This window comes from Brachyhypopomus gauderio, chromosome 18 (assembly GCF_052324685.1).
Source record: "Brachyhypopomus gauderio isolate BG-103 chromosome 18, BGAUD_0.2, whole genome shotgun sequence".
NCBI lineage: Eukaryota > Metazoa > Chordata > Actinopteri > Gymnotiformes > Hypopomidae > Brachyhypopomus > Brachyhypopomus gauderio.
Window position 1 is genome coordinate 15,663,985 of NC_135228.1, and position 19,903 is coordinate 15,683,887.

At 44.3% G+C, this 19,903-nt stretch overlaps 1 protein-coding gene across 1 annotated transcript; it reads right to left on the bottom strand.

Annotated features, from left to right (window-relative positions):
* Positions 1-7,088: 7,088 nt before the first annotated feature.
* pafah1b1b (platelet-activating factor acetylhydrolase 1b, regulatory subunit 1b) lies at positions 7,089-17,618 on the bottom strand. Its single transcript, XM_076979395.1, has 11 exons — positions 17,458-17,618; positions 13,574-13,855; positions 11,546-11,630; positions 11,265-11,339; positions 10,760-10,966; positions 9,492-9,660; positions 8,908-9,010; positions 8,239-8,467; positions 7,970-8,071; positions 7,631-7,787; positions 7,089-7,477 (listed from the first exon to the last, which is right to left on the bottom strand). Exons 2-11 carry the CDS (start codon positions 13,603-13,605, stop codon positions 7,404-7,406), a joined length of 1,233 nt encoding a protein of 410 aa, XP_076835510.1. The 5' UTR covers positions 13,606-13,855; positions 17,458-17,618; the 3' UTR covers positions 7,089-7,403.
* Between the last annotated feature and the right edge of the window lie 2,285 nt (positions 17,619-19,903).

Genomic DNA, 19,903 nt, shown 5'->3' on the forward strand with positions numbered 1-19,903 from the left:
TATACAGAATTCAAATACACGCATATGCGTCTCAGCCTGAAATACTCAGACCCATACTGCACGAGTTTCTTGATTGTGTTGTGTGTATTTTGCTTGGTCGTGATTTGATTCTTTTTCCATCATCATCTGTCTGATAGACAGACTCACTTTACCTGCTTCAGGTTCAAGGGAAGAATTCTGAGGAATGCCATCGTCACTGTTCCTCTTGAAAGCACTTTTGATAAAAACAGGTTCTTGGAATTTGATGACATGTACTAAATATCTTAATATAGTACACTGATAAATTATGTAATATGATATAATTTTCTCGTGGAGTTCGTGTGCTGCTTTTCTCTAGTGTGAGTCCATTTTGAGCCCAATTGCGCCCTCGTGTGGTGATTTTTAAAACGTGCACAAACCTACTTCTTCATGCATACCTTCACAAGGGCAAAAGGGTTAATGTAGAGAAAACGTATTACTAAATAAAAATAATATTACTAGTCATTCATAATACATTCTATATATTGCCAAACTCCGAGCATAAACACGGCCTTGATTATGATCGTTCTGGAGGGGAAGCAGACCTTACAATGTATATCAGCATGAATTAAAATCCATTGAGTTAAGGTATTGTGCGCACACACACACACACACACACACACACACACACATACAGCAGAATTGATTCAAAAAAAGTAAATTTCTTTCTCAACAAACTGAAAATTTGCCAAATGCTAAAATATGTGAACTCTTTTAGTTAGTAGCTTCTCCTTTTGCAGCCATTACTTTAACCAAACATCTTCTGTAACCACAAACGAGTGTGTCAAATCTGCTTTTTAGAATTTTTTCCCATCTTCCTTGCAGAACTCTGGCAGTTTAGAGACGTTGGAGGGACATCTGGCATGTATCACCCACTTCAGATCGTGCCACAGCATTTCTATGAGGTTGAGGTCCAGACTTTGACTGGGCTAATCCAGAGTGCAAATCTTTTTTTCTCTAAAGCCGCTCCTTTGTAGTTTTGCTGGAATGCTTTGGGTCAATGCCTTGTTGCATAATACATTTCCATCCCAGCTTCGTGACTGATGGCAGGGGATTCATCAAGAATTCGTTGGTAGTCCTGGTTGATGGCTCCCTGGATAATATGGAGTTGTCCAGGTCCAGAGGCAGAAAAGCAGGTCCAGACCTTTACACCACCATGGTTCACTGTTAGGAGGAGGTTATTCAAATTATATACAGTATTGACTTCTCCCCAACTTGGCACCTGTGATTGTAGCCAAATTGTAGCCAATTAAATTTTGAACTCATCTGTTCATAGATTGGACTTCCAGAAAGCCTCTGGTTTGTCCGAGTGCTATCTGGCAAATTTTAAATGGGCAACTTTGTTCTTTCTTGAGAGCAGAGACTTCCGGAACTCTCCCATGAATGTCATGTCAAATATTTTTTTGCCTGATTGTAGATGCATGTACATTTATCCCTGATGCTGCTAGAGAGGTCTGCAGCTCTCTGGAGGTGACGTCTGTGTTGGCCTTTACCTGAATTATTATTTTTATGGTGCTTCTTGGTGCAAGTTTTGATGGCCATCCACTTCTGCACAGAGTTGTGGTGATTCTGAATACCCTCCATGTGTCAATGATTTGTCTTACAGTGGTCTCACCACCTTCTTCTTGATGTCCTCAACTGTCTCCTTTCCTCTCAGCGTTCTTGATCTGTGTGCTTTACACCTTGGCACAACAGTGGTTTCGATGGTTTTCTCTCCCTTTTAATCGGTGTGGCTCAAATTGTTTTCCAAGGACATCTTATTTTATTGGTCTGCTTAACTGATTTCTTGAGCACTCACATGTATATATATATATATATATATATATATATATATATATATATATATATATATATATATATATATATATATATATATATTCAACTGTATAAAAAATATAAAAAATAGTGCTTTAATATGCTTAATTATGAAATTATTAAGCAGTCAATCTGCAATTAAGTCCTAATCCAACCTGAAAACCTGAAAATAATAAATGTTGTTGTTCTGATATCCACCGAGGTAGGTTTGTCTGCGTTGTAGCAGGACTGTTACCTTTTTCATAGCCTGTGGCGCTGATGTACGTGATGTAACGCCACTCCTTTCTGCATAAAGCCGCCACTAGAGGGCGCACGTCGGAGACCTTTCTCGGGTTATCCATGCTTCGTAAATATCTCGACGGCACCGCCCATTACAGTCAACCAATGATCAGATTCCAAAAATACACGCTTATATACGCCTAGACTAATCAAATTATGTCTGGATGCAGACTGATTATAATATGCGTTTGCCCAGTCAGTGCTATCAAGACCAACTGTGACATCCATCCATCATCCATCCATCCAACCATCCATTTTCATCTGCTCATCCGGGTCCGGGTTGCGGGGGCAGTAGCCTAAGTAAAGAGGCCCAGGTTTCCCTCTCCCAAGCCACCTCTTTTAGCTCTTCCGGGGGGATACCAAGACGTTCAGGACATATACAGATAGAGATGAGGTGTGGAGTACAGTCATCCGGGAGAGACTCGAGTAGAGCCGCTGCCCCTCCGTGTAGAGAGGAGCCAGTTGAGGTGGTTCGGGCATCTGGTCCGGATACCACCTGGGCGCCTCCCCGGTGAGGCACTCCGTGCATGTCCAACTGGGAGGAGACCCCGGGGAAGACCCAGGACAGCATTGTGACATCGTAATTATTAACAATCCATATTGAAAATATTCCACATTAGCATTGTGGAAGTGTGAAATCAACAATGCCAATGCTAGGGCAGATCTGGGATTAGTGTAGGGCCTGTAAGCAGTTTGATTACGTTTTAACTGTTTGCTGGGGCATTGCAAAAAATCAAGGTAATCTCCTGTAGTTGTTATCTATCATTTCAATAATAAATCCTATCTTCTCTTTATCAAAGTCAAGTCAGAAAACAATAACACACAATAACATTTGCTTCCAGGTCATATTTAGAGGATGTACTGCGTTTGCTGAGATCTCGGCATGTCCCTCACGTGCAAGTGCAGGGGTTACGGTATTTACTCCACACTGCATCAGTAGGAATTCTACTGCGCTCTCGGGCCCACAGGACCGAATGCAGCGTGAGAACAGCCTGCTCTTCCTCACACGATAGAAGCTGAATCGTTAAACTCACCTTGCTTTAATCTCTGACATAAAAATCATTTGACATGCAGGTTAGACCTCCAACACTCTTGTGTACGCTTTACTATAAAGTACTAGAATAATAGAGCTTGATTTCACTTTCATTCAACATGGAGACCCACATTCTACAGAGTTCAGTTGCTCAAACACATCGCACAAACTGATGCCTGACATCATAGTCTGTGAAACAAAGACGTGCACAGTGGAGTGTCTCTTAAGAGATGATATAGTCGTTTAAGTTCTTAAAAATTACAATAAAGTACATCTTAAACATGGCATCTCTGGTTTGCGAATTTCCAGCCTGTTGACCAAGTCCACACAGTATTAAATGGCCTTAACATGTATTAAAGGAGTATTAACATGAGTTATGCTATGTAGCTAATCCAACATCTTTAATATTTACATATACAAAGTTGAACTGCCATAGTCCTGAGTTGTCCAGATAAAGCCACCATTGCTTTTTAAATCCACCTGCACACAGGGCCCAGGCTGTTTGATGGACATGGACACACGACTTTATGTTTTTGCCTCTCAGATAAAGTCCTGGTTGTTGCTATATTCACTGGAACATGACGGTTAATGCTGTCACATTGTGCTGTGTTTTTCAACTCTTCTGCTACTGGGTTTCGCACAAACGTGGACATACAGACACACTCACTGTTGCCAGGATACAAACACAGAGAAACCGAAGCAGGTGTATAAATGCATATGATACTGCGGCCAGAGATGCATTATTGAGTAATGACCTCAATCTCAGTCTACTAATAGTGTGTGTGTGTGTGTGATTCAGACAGTGTGAAACGCTGCATCACTCTCAGTGTTAGCACCATAATGCCCTTTAGGTCCTTATCAGCAGCTCTGCTGGGGCTCCATCCAGCTGTATACGAACCCTCCTTTGTGTTTCTTTGACTTTATTGCCCTTTTCAGACAGAAATGATGCCTGCTCCACATGGTTCATAATGACCCCATCATTACCTCATCAGCTAGGTCATATAATTGATGCCCGTGGCTGGGAGTATAGGGGGGGCTGTCCCTGATGGCTGGACTACACTGGTCTCACTGGAAGTATACGGGGCTCCCTCTCACTAGCTCGGGTGACGTGTCTGCATCGTCACACTGTGAGATCGAGACTGTAACGTCCTTGAACATTATGAGTTTGCGTTGCTAGTGGCCAGTAGATGCAGGATGCATTTACAGATGCCGAACATCGGAGCACGGACAATTTCCAAGGGAGCTGTTGCTAGGGCAACGATCTACCCAAAGGATATTTGAGAGCCACCCATTCCATTGATTTAATTGTAGTGCATTTTGTGGCATGGTTCAAGGAAAAATAGAGAAATCAATGAACCAGTTGCTTTGGTTTTGATTGAACAAAATAGTAATAAAATCTTTTGTATCATACACTCCATGTTCGTTATGTATATGGTTATTACAGCACAGAGGGGAGCAGGTTGATCAGGTGACTGAGCCATCATTATGAAGCAGCTGTTGAACAGCACAACTCAGTCACCAGGACCACACGTTCAAATCAAATCCATGAATGAACCAGGTCTGTTACATTGAGGAATAGAGCATGACTGTAGTGTAGGCTTTATAAATCACTTCCCAGCATGAACTGATCAAATAAGGCACAGCACACACTGTGAGACAATACGACAATCTGAACAGCCTGGCTCACAAATCCCATTACACATGTAAACCCACAAAAACAACCCTTGAGAAACCATCGTCACGTCACCTTGCAACATTTAAATGAATCAAAGACAAAAAAGGGTTGCTTTATATTTACATTTTTATTACTCTTAATTATGTTGCAAACAATGACATCCAGATATATTGGTACACAATTGATATTTTGTGAGTGTGTACATGTGTGCGAGAACAGTAAGATCACAAAAAGCAGAATGAAATTCTTTACGTCGAGGGGCTTCAGTATATTAACAAGGCATAGAAAGCAAACTGGACTTGGAGCTTACTGGATGCACAACCCTACTGCACATACAGAGAAGCTCGAATATCCTTCCACATGTCAACTGATACTACACACACGGCTTTGGAATAGCGCGGCTAGGCCTACACAACTGCCATTAAAAAACAGTTACAACCACGTGCACCACTGACGTGACCCCTAAAACCTGCCTCTTCGTCCTATCTAGAGCTACACGAGATTCCCATCCGTAATCGTGCCAAACGTTCCACTGGTCGCCACCTCCTTCAGCTCTGCATCAACAGAGGAGGCGACTTTCCTCAAACGAGTTCATTTGGACACATGCATACATACCTGTTCGTCAACAGTTAACACAGAGCAGCCAATAGTTATTGCACTTGTAGATCTACCTTGGAGACATCTTCCCATTACTACAGGCAGCCACTCTACAGGTCAATCAGAGTGAATTCACCAACCTCCCTGATTCAAGAGAGCCTTACTAGATAGTTCATCCAGCACAATGACACGTAGCAGTACCATTGAATGTCACAAAGCTTACTTCAATGGCAGAACTTTCAGCAGAACCATGCACACGCACACACACACACGCACGCACACACCCAGCATGGCAGCGGACATACACACGCATGCACATATGCGCGCACGCACACACACACACAAACATGACACAGAAACACAAGCAGCATATTGAATGATTACACAAACAAAAAACACATGGTTTTCAGTCAGGTGGTAGCATGTAAAAACCTGTAGGTGAGAGTTTTATTGTCAGTAGGTGGCCTGAGCTTCAACAACTACTTAAGACTACAAGTGCTGTGACGAGAAAACTGTAGTTAGCTGATGGTTATGGTTTATTTGCTCAAACGGCTATGAAGCTGTCTGTGGTAACGTAGAAGACGACGCTGTGACCACACCGTCCCTGTGAGCGTCTTACTCTCATTCGTTTTGCAGTCCAGAAAAAAAATGTGAGTATGCGTGAGCTCATTGGGTACAAGTACCATATTTTTCACGGACGTTCTCTTGTGGGACCATCACACCCAAATGATATGGTGATGAGGTGAGTAGGGACAAAATGGTTCTCCACACACGGCCCGAAACGGAGAAAAGCAAAAGAAACAAAATGTAAAACCCTGCTTTACACACACACCATGTACCTCCTTCAACAAGTGCACTTAAACATGACGGTTCCCTGTCATACTGCCGATTCATCTTCTCGTTAATATCGCCACCTGACCACGCTCTCCAAGTCATCGATCGTCTGTCGTTGTAGACTGATTACCTGGCGCGCGTCTGGGTCCTGGGGACGACTGAGGCCAGTCAACTTAGTCTAGCAAGGCAGACATTGTGTTCAGCTCCTCAACACTGACCTGGTCTCAAAGTGGTCTTCATGGCCTGTAGCTCAGGTGTTAAAACACATGGGGAAACGCGTACAGACTGCGTGGAGAGCATCTCCGACTCACTCATGTATGTATGTATAAGTGCTAGATAATATTTGCTGAGTGTGAGGTTTCATAGATTCATTTTTAAAAAAACTCTTCACTCTAGGTTTCATGACTACTATGCAGCAATTAGCACCTAAAATTCATTATTGGAACAGGTCCTTTGGGGCAGGAGGCAAACTACAGACATTTCATTTAGTTAACCGCCATATTTATATAAAAAAGAAAACTAAAAAAAAAAAAAAAAAAAAAAAAAAAAAAAAACACATGCAACTAAAGGTTATACATCAGTAATCCATCAGAATGACACTACTCAGTAATTCCCTCAGAAGCACACAGCTGTACATTTCAAGAAAAATCTTGACCCCCGTTTTCTGTTTCTCTCTAGAAACTTAAAAGAAAAGTGAGACTCGCTTTGAGTGCCCTGTACTTGAATCCCCAGACAGGATCATTCTGCCTTCTGTAACGAGATGCTCGATGCCTGAGCACAGTTAGTGCTGCTTTACCCTTATGGTAACTACACAGTGGTAACACCCTCCCGCCCACCCACTTTTTTTGTGATTATTATTTATTATTATTATTATTTATTTTCTTTACAGAATACAAGTTTTGGGAATCACCATGCAAGAATACTTGTTTTTCTTTTTTCTCACTTTTTCCACTCCTTTTGAGGGTGTCTTGTGTAACATTTAATAAGCTCAAACTACATCCAGAATAATTTACATAAAAGGACAATAGTTATTAGAAGAGTGCTGGATGGGATGGTAGCCATGGTGATGAGCACTTCCTGAAGGGTGAGTGTCAGGGCGATGGGTAAAGTGATAGCAAAGGGGGAGGGGCAAGGGGCGGGGCCAGGGTGAGATCAGCGACATTCCCACACTTTGACTGTTTGATCTACACTTCCTGTCACCACGTAGGGGGAAGTCTTGTGGAAATCTGTGGGGGGAAAAAAGGATGTTTGAGAGTAAAACCCATGAGAAAAAAACCCCTCCTTCAAATAAAAAGGTATGGATGCCCAGTCTAAAGGGAGCCATAGGCTCACAGACCTGCCCTCTCGACACCCTGGATTGCTAGGCAACAGCGTCTTACCCAGAGAGGTAACGAAGTGTTCGTGGGCGCTCAGGGTCTTCATGCATCGCTTATTCTTATAGTCCCAGATGCGCAGGGTCTTATCGTCCGCACAGCTCACCACGAACCTCCCCCCCGGGTGAAAGAGCACCCCTCGCACCCAGTTATCATGGCCAACCTGAGAGAGAGAGAGAGAGAGCGAGAGCAAGAGAGTTGCAGATAATGGATGTTAGTGCATGTTAGTAATAAAGCAAGTATGTTGCCAGTAAATATTCTAGCTTCAAACTGCATACACAGTGTTGTGAATGATAATATTTTCACATGAAACACACAGGATCCAGTGATTGGAGGTTGACTCACCAGTGTCATAAGGCACATGCCAGTACTGACGTCCCACATCTTAATGGTCTTGTCTCGGGACCCAGACAGCAAGAAGGGTCCCGGTTTCCCACTCTTCTTGTTCTTCAAAGCACAGGAACAAGTTTGGATTAAAACAAAAGCAAGAGTCCCTCGAGAGTACAAATCAAATCCGACCAAACGACGGAAGAATTTCCACAGAACGCTGTGGCAGTGACAGTGCGGTCACGCTCCTATGGAGCTGATGAAGGAGGGAGGAGACTGCTGTGCACCTCTGAGCCGGTGGCCTCCAGGATGGTGGGGTGGGCGCTGTCGGGGGCCCAGGAGATGCACTCCACCACGTGCTCGTGCTCCCGTAGCTCCGCCTTGCACTCCTTGGTGGCGGTCACCCACACGCGCACCGTCTGGTCGTTAGAGCAGCTGGCCAACAGCGTGCCGTCCTGGTTGGGCCGCACCATCCGCACCCACTCCCGGTGGCCCGTGAACGTCTTCACGCAGTAGCTACACACACACACACACACACACACACACACACACACACACACACACACACACACACACACACACACACACACACACACACACACACACACACACACACACACACACACACACACACACACACACACACACACACACACACACACACACACACGTCAGATACAGACCATTTCCGCTGACTCACTCTCTACATAAACACGGTGCGAACAGCAGAAATGCCATAAACACAATGCACAGATGAGCGCAGGTTCCTGCGTGAAGGTGCCCCAACGACGCTGGCCATGTTTCATGAAAGTGAAGGTCCACTGAAAGCTGCGCCAGCCCAGACGGGCCGCATCACGACTCTGGAAGACGAGCAACGTGATCTCTCTCCTCGCTCCGCAACACAATCGTCCCGCTGTTCGTCCTGGCCTAATCACACAAGAGCCCACTCTACTCACCCCGTGGCCACCTCCCACATCTTAATGGTCTTATCCCTCGAGGCGGACACTATGTGGTCTCCGTTGGGCATGATGGCAACCGACGACACATTGTGATCATGTCCTGAGAAAGACACGAGGGAAAAGAAACATCAGCAAGGAATTCTGGGAAGACAGAGAGCTGTGTAAGCTTTTCCTTAAATAAAAAAATAACATGGGAGAGTGGGGTGCCTGTTTGAGTTAACGCACTGCAGCATGAACCAATGATCAACACCCTGTTGTCATTTTTAATAATCCATCGATACCAGTTTTATATATATATTTTTTAGTCACAGCCTGGACACATTCCAGAACATGGGCCCAATGCAAACATGCAAGGTGTCTCCTTGAATTTAGGTTATATGTGGTTAGAGTAATTAACTTAAATCAGCCGTGAGAAGAGAAAGGCTTTACAGACACGCAGCACATAAAGAATCTACACGCCAACACGCCGTGTAGCGCGTCTGCCAACGAGACTCTGGCTCCTATTGCTAGTGTCCCAGATGGGCACCGAAGGCTGTGGGTTCACCACCCTTCACCCTCTCATGCAGTTGTAGTCCTCTCACCATGCATGGTCCTGATGCACTCAAAGCCCTGGAAATCCCAGAGTTTGATAGTCATGTCCGCTGAGCAGGAAGCCAGAAGTTTTCCAGTCTGGTCAAAGGAGATGTCCTGCACGGAGTCCGTGTGACCCTTCAGAGTACGCTCGAAGTCTCCCGCCTCGTAGTCCCACACCTGCACACAGTGGGACAAAAGCGCCCTACCTGAGTCCAGAGGAAACACCATAGTTGTTTATTTTGACCCAAGCATACGGTCAGACTGCTACTAGTGCTCAGACAGCCATCAAACACCATCACACGGCCAGAACATGTAACATTCTCCAGTACTGGACCTGCAGTTACTACTACCGGGGTCTACATTTCCAGGTAAATGCATCAGAATGACAAGTAGCAAAGCTGCAGTGCATACATGGGAAGATGGATCCACATTTTCGCCATCTGGCGTCTCCAACGGAACCACACAAATCGGACTTCTTCCATTGCAGATAGTATATCCTACCAATTAGGCTTGTTCCTGATTCTGGGCCAAACCAGATGACTTTCATGTAGTTTACAGGTATTACTAACCAGGGATTGAAAGGGCAGCACCCAAGAAAAGGATGCTGGCTGACCTTAAAACACTTAAATGAGGCCCAAGCCTTTAAGAGATTTAAGCTCAGATGTACAGAGATATTTCCCAAGAAACCTCAGAATAAGCCCCTTCTCCTCCATTACAATCATTACATATCCAGCTGATAAAAGCACACCACAGAATACTGCCTGAAAGCAGGGGTAAAATACAGCCTCTCTGTACGATCTCGCTGACATTTCACAGCTAAGAACAGAGACAATAAAGGTGAAGATGCCTCCTGCACTTTAATCACGAGGGCGCAGCACAGAGAGGCTCCATGGTAAATTCTTCTAGAAAACGAACAGAGCAGCTATGATCTTAGGAGACGTATGGATCCTAGAAACACCGAGCGTGGGGAAGGAGAAGATCTGTATAAATGAGGAACACGGACAAACAAAGAAGCAGCGCTGAGAGCCATGGCCCGTCTGGCGCCCAGAGAACTGCTCGCTCTGCCGTTGCCCTGGGAAACCAGCGCATCACGGCAGCTCCATGGAAACGGACAGTGACTCAGCATAAAAACCTGGGAGCACATTCACGTTCTTCTGGTGACACTTAGCCTAGCATAGCAGAGGGTTTGAAAGTGACATAAAACAACCCACAATGTGCTCGGAGTCATAGATGATATGCAAAACCAAAACCACAGTATGAACAGGCAGGTGCTCACCTTAATAGTGGCGTCCTCTGAAGCCGAAACCATGACACTAAATACAGGGTGAAAGATAACGCGCGTGACGGGACTCCTGTGGCCGCTGAGCGCGTACTTCTCTGGGGGGCGGGGGATCCACTCTTTGGGGTCTCTCTTCTGCGCCACTGGGCCTCCTAAAGTGATCTCCTCTTTAGCCTCGTTCAACTTGGACTCCAACTCCATCACCTTAGCAAGCAATACAAGACCAGGAGCGTTTGAATAACATCTATGTGGGATCTGCAATGTAAACACCGTGTTCCCCTGGGGCAACCTGAACATTATAGCTGGTATTACACGTACATCTTGGTAATTAAAACATACTTAACTAATTTATAAGATGGTCATGAAAGCATGTGGGAATAATATGAAACCAAACACCATAGCTCACAAATTACCTCACATGTGAAACATTTTCAGTGCTTACACAGCAAATCTTGCCATGTGGACCAAATAAACTAGTTCAACCTGATGTAAGCACACTGACCTTCTTTTGTAATCTGATGACTGAGGTCCATTTCTTTTCCAACAGACCTGCATACTTCTTATCTAATTCTTCATTCTGGAGATCAAAATGAGAGGGGCGTGGTCATAAGAATTTGAGACATTGCAACAGGAAAGTGATTAAAGTCACTTGATATGTCCAACAGCTGATGCTAGGATCCTGGATACAGACAACGCCAACATTTGGAGTAGGAAGGAGGTTCAAAGAGGCAGAATCTTTCTTTCAGACAGAGCAGTTCTTGAAGCTCCAGAAACAGCTCTTACCATATCTAATTCTGCCTCCTTCTTAAAAACAGAATAGGCCTCTTCATAGCCATTAGAACGCAGGTAGTCCGCTATCGCCCGATTTCTGAAATGACAAAGAGCTTTTATTCAGCACATGTAAAATAGAGGCAATAACATCTTGACTTAATTGTAGGTGGGACAATACAGGTTAAACAGCATCCATGTTTTATGGTGTAAATGCAAACGATTCTGCAAAACGGCTGGCTATCTGCAGGCATGTTTGCAGAACACCTCCACCAAGACCAAAATAGAACAAAACACACGAGAAAGGAAATGACCGGTTAAGGCGAGTGATAACTCTAGTCACCAAGAGCTAGCGGCCGTGCGGACGTTCAGAGGACGAGTGCTAAAGTCACTGTACCTTTAATGTTGCTGACAATCAACAGTCTCTCAAAGACAAAGCAGAAAATGTTCCAACGGGGAATAACGTACGCACGAGTGAATGAGCGTACACACACACACACACACACACACACAAACAAACAAAGAGAGAGAAGAGGGGGAGAGTGCCTGTTCTTAAGGGAGGCACAGAACCTAGGGAGTAGGCAGGCTCTGTGCTGCATCAGCATTCTGATCCAGCCTGTGAAGTCTAACCACAGTGTGAAGAAACAACACTAGCAAACCAAGCAAACTGAAAAATATAGACCAGGCTATCCTAGCTGGGGGGGTGCACATGTTGTCATGGTTACCAGCTAGTAGATGGAACTGTTCTCAGATGACTCTGCGGGAAAAGCAACGACTAGCAGCACGCGCACGCATGCCCACGCCTGGACTCACAGCGCTTCATCATTAAGTAAACGAGCTTTTCACTTCTTCAGATGGCGGTGAATATTTTATGAACTGGCCACATGGCTAAATTTAGACAGTGCTGTAAGGTTCAACTCCGGATCCTTCCTGGTGCCGATAACGGAGGCTTCAGGGAGAGTGAGAGAGAGTGCACGACAGAGAGAGAGAGAGAGAGAGAGAGAGAGAGAGAGAGAGAGAGAGAGAGAGAGAGAGAGAGAGAGAGAGAGAGAGAGAGAGAGAGAGAGAGGACGTGTGTCAGCCATCACACAGGCAGCAGATGCACAGAACACAACACACAAACAAACAGAACCTTAAAAGATCATCTGGTATTGCAATACAAATATAGGAGTGTTCACATTACTGTCCCTACATTCATGAAACTTACAAAGTCACTGTCATTTTCATATGATACACAAGCAGTCCAACCGGTGAAAAATCAAATAAGATCACACCATTAAAAACATCAAAGACAACTAATGCACAGAGGGACCATTGTGAAAACTACCTAGAATGGAACCATAGTGGATGGGAAATTAAGCAATCAAACACTCTACTGATCTACAAAAGGTGGTTTTTTTAAAGGAATAAAGGAATCTGGTACAATTTATTGTACTTTCGGTGCAAGGAGTAAAACTACGGCTAGCTGAAACACAAGGAAGGAGCGGACTGATCACGCAGATACTAAGTGAGCACCTCTTTCTCCGTCATATGAAGCTTTATGAAATATTAAAGCTAATGAGCCAGAGAGTGACAATCCCCGAGGCACAGACACCAGTGCTGTCTGAGCGAGACATTTCTTGGCCCAACGGTTTAGCGGGTGTGTGAGAGTTTGGAAGGAGGAGAAACAAGGAGCACAGGGATGTGGGCCTTGTGTGGTGATTCATCCTGATTAGCCCGGAAGCCATTCTGGGAAAGATGATGCGGAGGATGCTACTTATTAAAAACATCTATCAACTTTTCTTCCAGTGTCTTACACAAATAAAATGGCTTGATACGTTTACTTTGATATTTGATCAATACATGATGGGTGCTGCTTGGAAATGAAAAGGCATCATGGTATGGTTACACATCATGGTGTGGTTACACATCATGGTATGGTTACACATCATGGTATGGTTACACATCATGGTATGCACACAGAACTATTTATTATGCGCACGTCCCTGGAATTCACACATGCATCAATTCCTAAATTCCTGAGACTGAAGACTATGAACTCACAGTTCGTCTCGTTGTCTCTGTGACAGCACCATGGTGGCGGTGTGTGTGGGGCGCGGTCTCTGCCCCTGGCAGGGAGCCCGCAGACGGTCCTCAGCTCACTGGGTGGGTCCTCGTGGGACGGGACGGGACGAGACAGATGCTGGGAGGCCGGGACGCGCTCCGGGGGGACTGGCGTGTCAGCGGCACCTGCAGCGATCCGATCACGGGTTCAGGCCAGGCGCACTCAAGCTGGACAACAGGGCAGAGCTGCACAGGTGTTCAACAGTGGGATCTTCCGTCCATCTACAAAGGGACATCGAAAGAAAACAGGGAGAAGAATGAGATAAGGAGATAACACATAATTTTCAGCATACAAGATCCAAGTTAGCTGACTTAAGTCCACGTCATGTAGTAAAAAAGCAGTTAAGAATCTTTGGACTTGTTAATTAGAAGATAAGTTCATCTTGTTAGCGCACAAGCGCCGGCTTGTCCTGATGTGACCTGAACGACCTGTGTAATGTACTGTCAGCAAAGAGCAAGGTCCTGCAACCACATACGTGTACGCCCCCTCTAAAGCAGCCAGACTGACACAGAGCCTCAAAGGGACCCCCTCCCCCCAAACAGGCAAGGTAAAAGCCATACAGCCATGCTTTTAGAGCTAGAAAAGGCTAGGAAAATTTATGTTCCATGCCAATGCCCACGAATAAAAGATAAAAAGATAGGCCCATGCATGTGTAGCGCCTTAGAGTGGGTGTGGTCCAACAAGCCACAGAAGCCTAATAAATGAAGTCTCCCCCCAAATCATGGAGAAAAGCCTTCTTGAAGAAAGCCGGTCTATGCCGCCGTGCCTCATAAAGATTCGCATGAAGATATGAGCTGTGAACATCTCTACCAACACCGACACCCAGCCAACAGGCCACGCTATAGCTGGGGACAGGACTGAGGAAGAATAGTGTGAACCCTGGAAAAAGAACTTCCTCGCAGCCCAAGAGACAAAATGCGTCAACCTGGCCGCCGTGGCCCGGCCACCTCGCACGCTCCTCCCACAAATGGCCTCTGTGCCCATAGCCAGTGGACACCAGAGTGTCCGAGTCAGCTCGGCTTCCATTCTTTATGTGGAAGCGCTCGGGCCCGTTCTCGACGGCCTTCGACGGCGCATGACATCATTGTTTGGCAGCAGTAAATCTTTATTGCTGATCTTTAATTCCATTAACAGAGCCCGGCTGCGAACTTTGAACAAGAACACTTTGCTTCTTTATCTAGCACAGGCAAAGCGGAGTGGTTCGGGCCATGGGATGAAGAGCCAGAGCCCTGCTTCCCTGCAGCTCAGTGGGACGTCTGGGACACGGCCGGCCATGCTGAGAATCCTAATGGGCCCTGGGCCGATCCCTCACCAAGACAGAGGAAGCACCAGCGCCCCTTTAACCCACCACCCTATTTACATGCAGGAAATCTTCAGGGAGAGGCTTTTTAAAGGGATCTGCAGTCACGAGCAAAAGTATTTATTGGGAAAGGTATTCAGCATAATCCCCTAGCACACAGGGCAGCGGAAACAGAATGCAAGAGGACTGTCCATGTGATGTAACCTAGGGCACAGTTACTCCATATAGCTGCAAGGTCCATGCTTGACATGCAAGCAGAAAATAAACATACCAGGAATGTAAGAAAACTGTCCCAGCAGCAGTTCACTCACAGCTCCATCATTCCCTGGGCCATTATAAAAGATGCAAGTCTCTGGCTAATTACCTGCACGTCAGAGCAGTTGCTGATAATCGTAATCATGCCGTTTGATAATACTGAACAGTGGCCTGAGCCTATTGAAGAAGAACCCAGTGTTCCATCATCTCCAACACACCGTGGTCAGATGTCTGCCAGTGTTAAATGTCAACCAACAAGCCTCCACTATGAAGAACAGCAGAGGCATGTTGTGGGACCGAGGGAATCCAACCGTGCAATATGTCTATTTTTGTTTCTATAATGGAATCCAGTTGAGGCACAATTCTCCGTGCAAAACTGGATCGGGTGACTTAAGTGTGCTGAACATGAACTTGTAGTTATGGCAACAGCTTCATTTAGATGCAGCAGAAACATGTTGATGCTTAAAAGTCGGCTTTGAGGGAGTCCGGCTTTGTTCAGGCCCATGCGGTTTGGTTCAACACGAGGGGGAGCTGGTACCATTTCAGACACCATGAAAAGTATTTCTCGACTTAATCTATCTGCTGTAATGTACAGCCCCAAAATGTAATAAGCACATGTGTGTATTAAGCAGAGGTGGGCTTATCTATCTAATTTCTACATGTTCATAACATGGGCAACGTCATGGATAAAGAGGATGGACTTGTCATCAAGACGCTGAATGTGCAAGTCCTTATCCTGTCTCTTCCTCAAAGAAAAGCGTCAAGATAAAAAAAATCCCTCCAATAAAACCATTTCAAAAGGCAGAAATGCCTGTTTTTTTGGGAGGGGGGGGGCAACTGCTGGAAATACCAATTTCGCTTCACCATGTCTGAAGTGCTCATATGGGGTTGAGGAGATTAGGCCCACCACTACTTTGTGAAGCAGGCATAAAAGGTGTCTTGAATTTTTTTTCTTAAGTGGTTTTGCCTGAAAGACCGAGACAGACAAATAAGCAGTAAATTAAAGTGGGTCAGAGCATAAACTAACATTCACAGAAGAATAAATTGGTAGATGGAACTGCGCGCACACACACACACACACACACACACACACACACACACACACACACACACGTGTGCACCAGCAACCATTCCATAAACTACATCCAACATCAAGATTGAGAAACACCCCAAAACATAAGCTTAAATGCTTGTATAAAACTGTTTATTCTGCAAATAATTTTGTGCATCAGCTGGATTTCTGTTCAAGGCAAGCTCAAATGGTTAAATCAAGAGTTTTGAAAAACACCCAATAGACTATTTTTGGAAACAAAATATTATTAGATTTGTGTAAGTCCAGTCAATTGGGCTTAACTTGAGGTGCGTATTGGCAATTTGTGCCCAGACCACCGAGTATAACCTCATATATGAAGAACGACCACATATGAACAGTGATGCACAAGACGCGTATTCATCAGACTAAAGAATCCATCATACGGAGTAGTTTAGATCCGTTATTAGACAGTAGCTTGTAGAAACGTACACAAAACGAAGTCGCCACCATACTTGTCTATAAGTATCTTATCGAACAACGTTATTCGAAGAGAAGAGAAGTATCTATTTCTAACGTTAATATGACACGCCTGAAAGTTGAACACGGTGAGGCAGATGCGACTAGTTCGCCTATCTGGCTGTTTTTTAGCCAGCCAGCTAACCGGGTACCAAAAATAGACCCACCTTAAAAAAAATCACAGGCACACCCAAGATCCAGACACGGGAGTTGGGGCAATTAGCCTCCGAGGTCGTTACAATGTCGGCAAGCGCGTTACTGTGGCGAACCGGAGGCCAAGACGAACAGACGAACACACACCCGGTCCGGGTTATATCTAGTTACTTTAACTAGCCCACTACACAACTAACTAGCTAGCATGCTAACGTAGCCTGCCAGATACGTACTGGTGGGCTGACACGTTAGCCAGCTAGCACGTACGGACAAACCGATGTGGCCGGGCGGTCTTACCATTTTAAAAACAGGCCGAGGCGCGTCGCCCCGTTCAGCTGGTGCGGTCCGGTTCCGAACACGCACCCGGTTTGTTCTGTAACCAAGCGACGGGACCGAGACGCGTCAATATTTCCACATTCACACCCTGTCAAATTTTTTTTTTGCTCTAACGGCCTAGCCGCCATTTTGAGATATACGGCGCAAATTTTGTGTCTACATAGATAAGCGTTTTAACGACTTATTCCCCCCCAACGCCGAGAAGAAGACCCAGGTCTGATATTTCTTACCTTGTTAGGTGAGGTGTCGCTTATTTGCCGGGTTACGCAGCTGGACGAAAGGTAAAGCGAGTAGCTCTTATCTCTCCCGCAACTCACTTCCGACTCTCGGGCTCGGTCAGCCCTGTTTCTCCTCCTTGATTACTGCACCGCTGACGGACACGCGCATCATGTGTCGACGAGCGCGCCCGCCTTAAGAAGCCCAACTCAACAAAAAAAATGTTATCACTGAAAAATATTTTGATTACGCCTTAAAATGAATAGATATGTTTAACTTAAATGGGTAAGTGGATTAAATGGATTTGTTGGAAGGTTATTCTTTAAAAAAAGAAGAAGAAGAATGCTACATGCTTCACTGTAATAAAGTGTGAATAGCCTCTCACCGATTCTGTGTCTGTTGGCCTATTACACACAGATAGTGTAAATGTGCTGCAGCTCATTGTTAATTAAAGGTGATGGATCTTCACATCAGATGTGCTCAACACCCTATACTGGCTTTTTTGCCCATGTTTGTGGGAGATGGGAGAACTTCTTGCACTAACTCCATTACACCTGCCCCACACCTCCACATGTCTAGCCTTAGGCTATAGTGACCTGTGCTGCAATACAAGGAGTGGCATGAACCAAAGGTCTCCCAAGCTCCATTGTTGAGGAGCTACATGTAAGCCAGATGGTAAGCTTGAACCAGCAGGCAGCATGGGCAAGATTGGAACAGGTGCTGTATGAGACGATTTCCAGGTGCTAGTTGGGGAAGTCTGAGCCACATAAGTGCAGTCCATTTATGACATCATTCCAAGTCCTCTTCAGCCAGGGAAAGGTTGTCTCACCAGCATGTCCATAGTGCTTCAGGTAAGGAACACTGGGGCACAGTGTTCTTAGCTGCTACCCTAAGGCAATGGGTGAAGGTTGTTACCATTGGAGGCATAATGAGGTGCTGAAATTGAATGCTAACACCATCTGCATCAAAGAACATGTCAAGCACCTCCAACCTTCAAAGCAGACAGTGGCATTCATCCGAACAAGAGAGAAATCACAGCTAAAGGCCCCAGCAGGGCTTTTCTTTAACATGACTGACAGAAGAGTATCATTCAGAGGAATTGTAGAGAACATCACAGAGATCACCCATGAAATCTAATATTTTGCCAGAAATCTTGCCAAAATACCCAATGACCCCAGGTAACATCACTGCTGAATCAAATGCATGGATACATGTATTTTTAAAATCTAATTGCATATGAATGTATCTTTAACCTAATGGAAAGGATTGCTATATTAAAGTAATGTAATCTGATAACTGTGTTACTTTTGGATGACTTTTTAACCCATTAACTGCTAATTTTGGAACATTGGTTCTTACAGTGCCAGCTAGTATATGACCAACAGTACATTCCCATGCTCAAGACCTGGCAAAGCAAGTTTATTTATAGGCCTATAGCACCTTTCATACACAATGGTAATCCAAAGCTATTCACACAGAAAAGCTTATTGCAACCCAGTATCTATCACCTATGGGAGTTTTTTGGCAAGAAAAATAATTAAAATGTTACATGATTTAATAAAATGTAAAATGAAATAACAGAAATGAAGAAAAATTAAAAAGTGTTTAAAGAAATTAAATGAAATATTAAGAGAAATTAAGATTAGAATGAAAAATAAAATAAATATTTATGTATATTAAGAATGAAAGAAAATACATTATTATAATAAATAAATACATAAATATATCTATAAAACTAGAAATTAATGTGTTGCTTAAATGCAATGTCATGGTCGAGGTAACTGAAAAGATTAAAGAAAAGCACTTACTATGTGTCCAAGACCTTAAATGCAGGTTGAAATGTAAAGCTTTTAACTTAATAAAGTCATGACACTCATAGCAAAGCAGTGTTTGTTGCATTTCCTGTGGCACTTCACCTAAGATTGGCTGAAGCATATTTTTTCTATATATTTCAACATATAAACAATTCAGGACTTTAGTAGAACTTTAGTAAAACCATATTTAATAGACTGAGATAGGGGAAAATGCATAAATACTATTAATAAGGAATAATGACCAGCGGTATTAAAATCTGTAAAATCTTTCTAGTAAAAAACAAAATAAAAATGTGATCAACTAAACAAAATTAACCCAGAGTGTACTCGAAGTAGAAGACAGATGTACATGTGTGTGTGTGTGTGTGTGTGTGTGCCATATGTTGTGTTCCTGCCTTTTGGGTTTTTGCTTCATTCCCTTGCAATATGTGATTGGAAATGTGAATTTTTTAGATCTTTCTGGTGTGATTTGTGCCTTTCTTTCATTTAAAGATGTGACAAGAGTGTAAGGACTGGCCATATTGTAGTAAAGGGCCTTATCCGCATTGCTGGTACATAGTTATATTCATGTTGCACAACTTCATATTTACAGGTTGTTTGACCTTGTTGTTGGCCAGACAAGATTGTTTCAAAAGTGGCAGGTTAT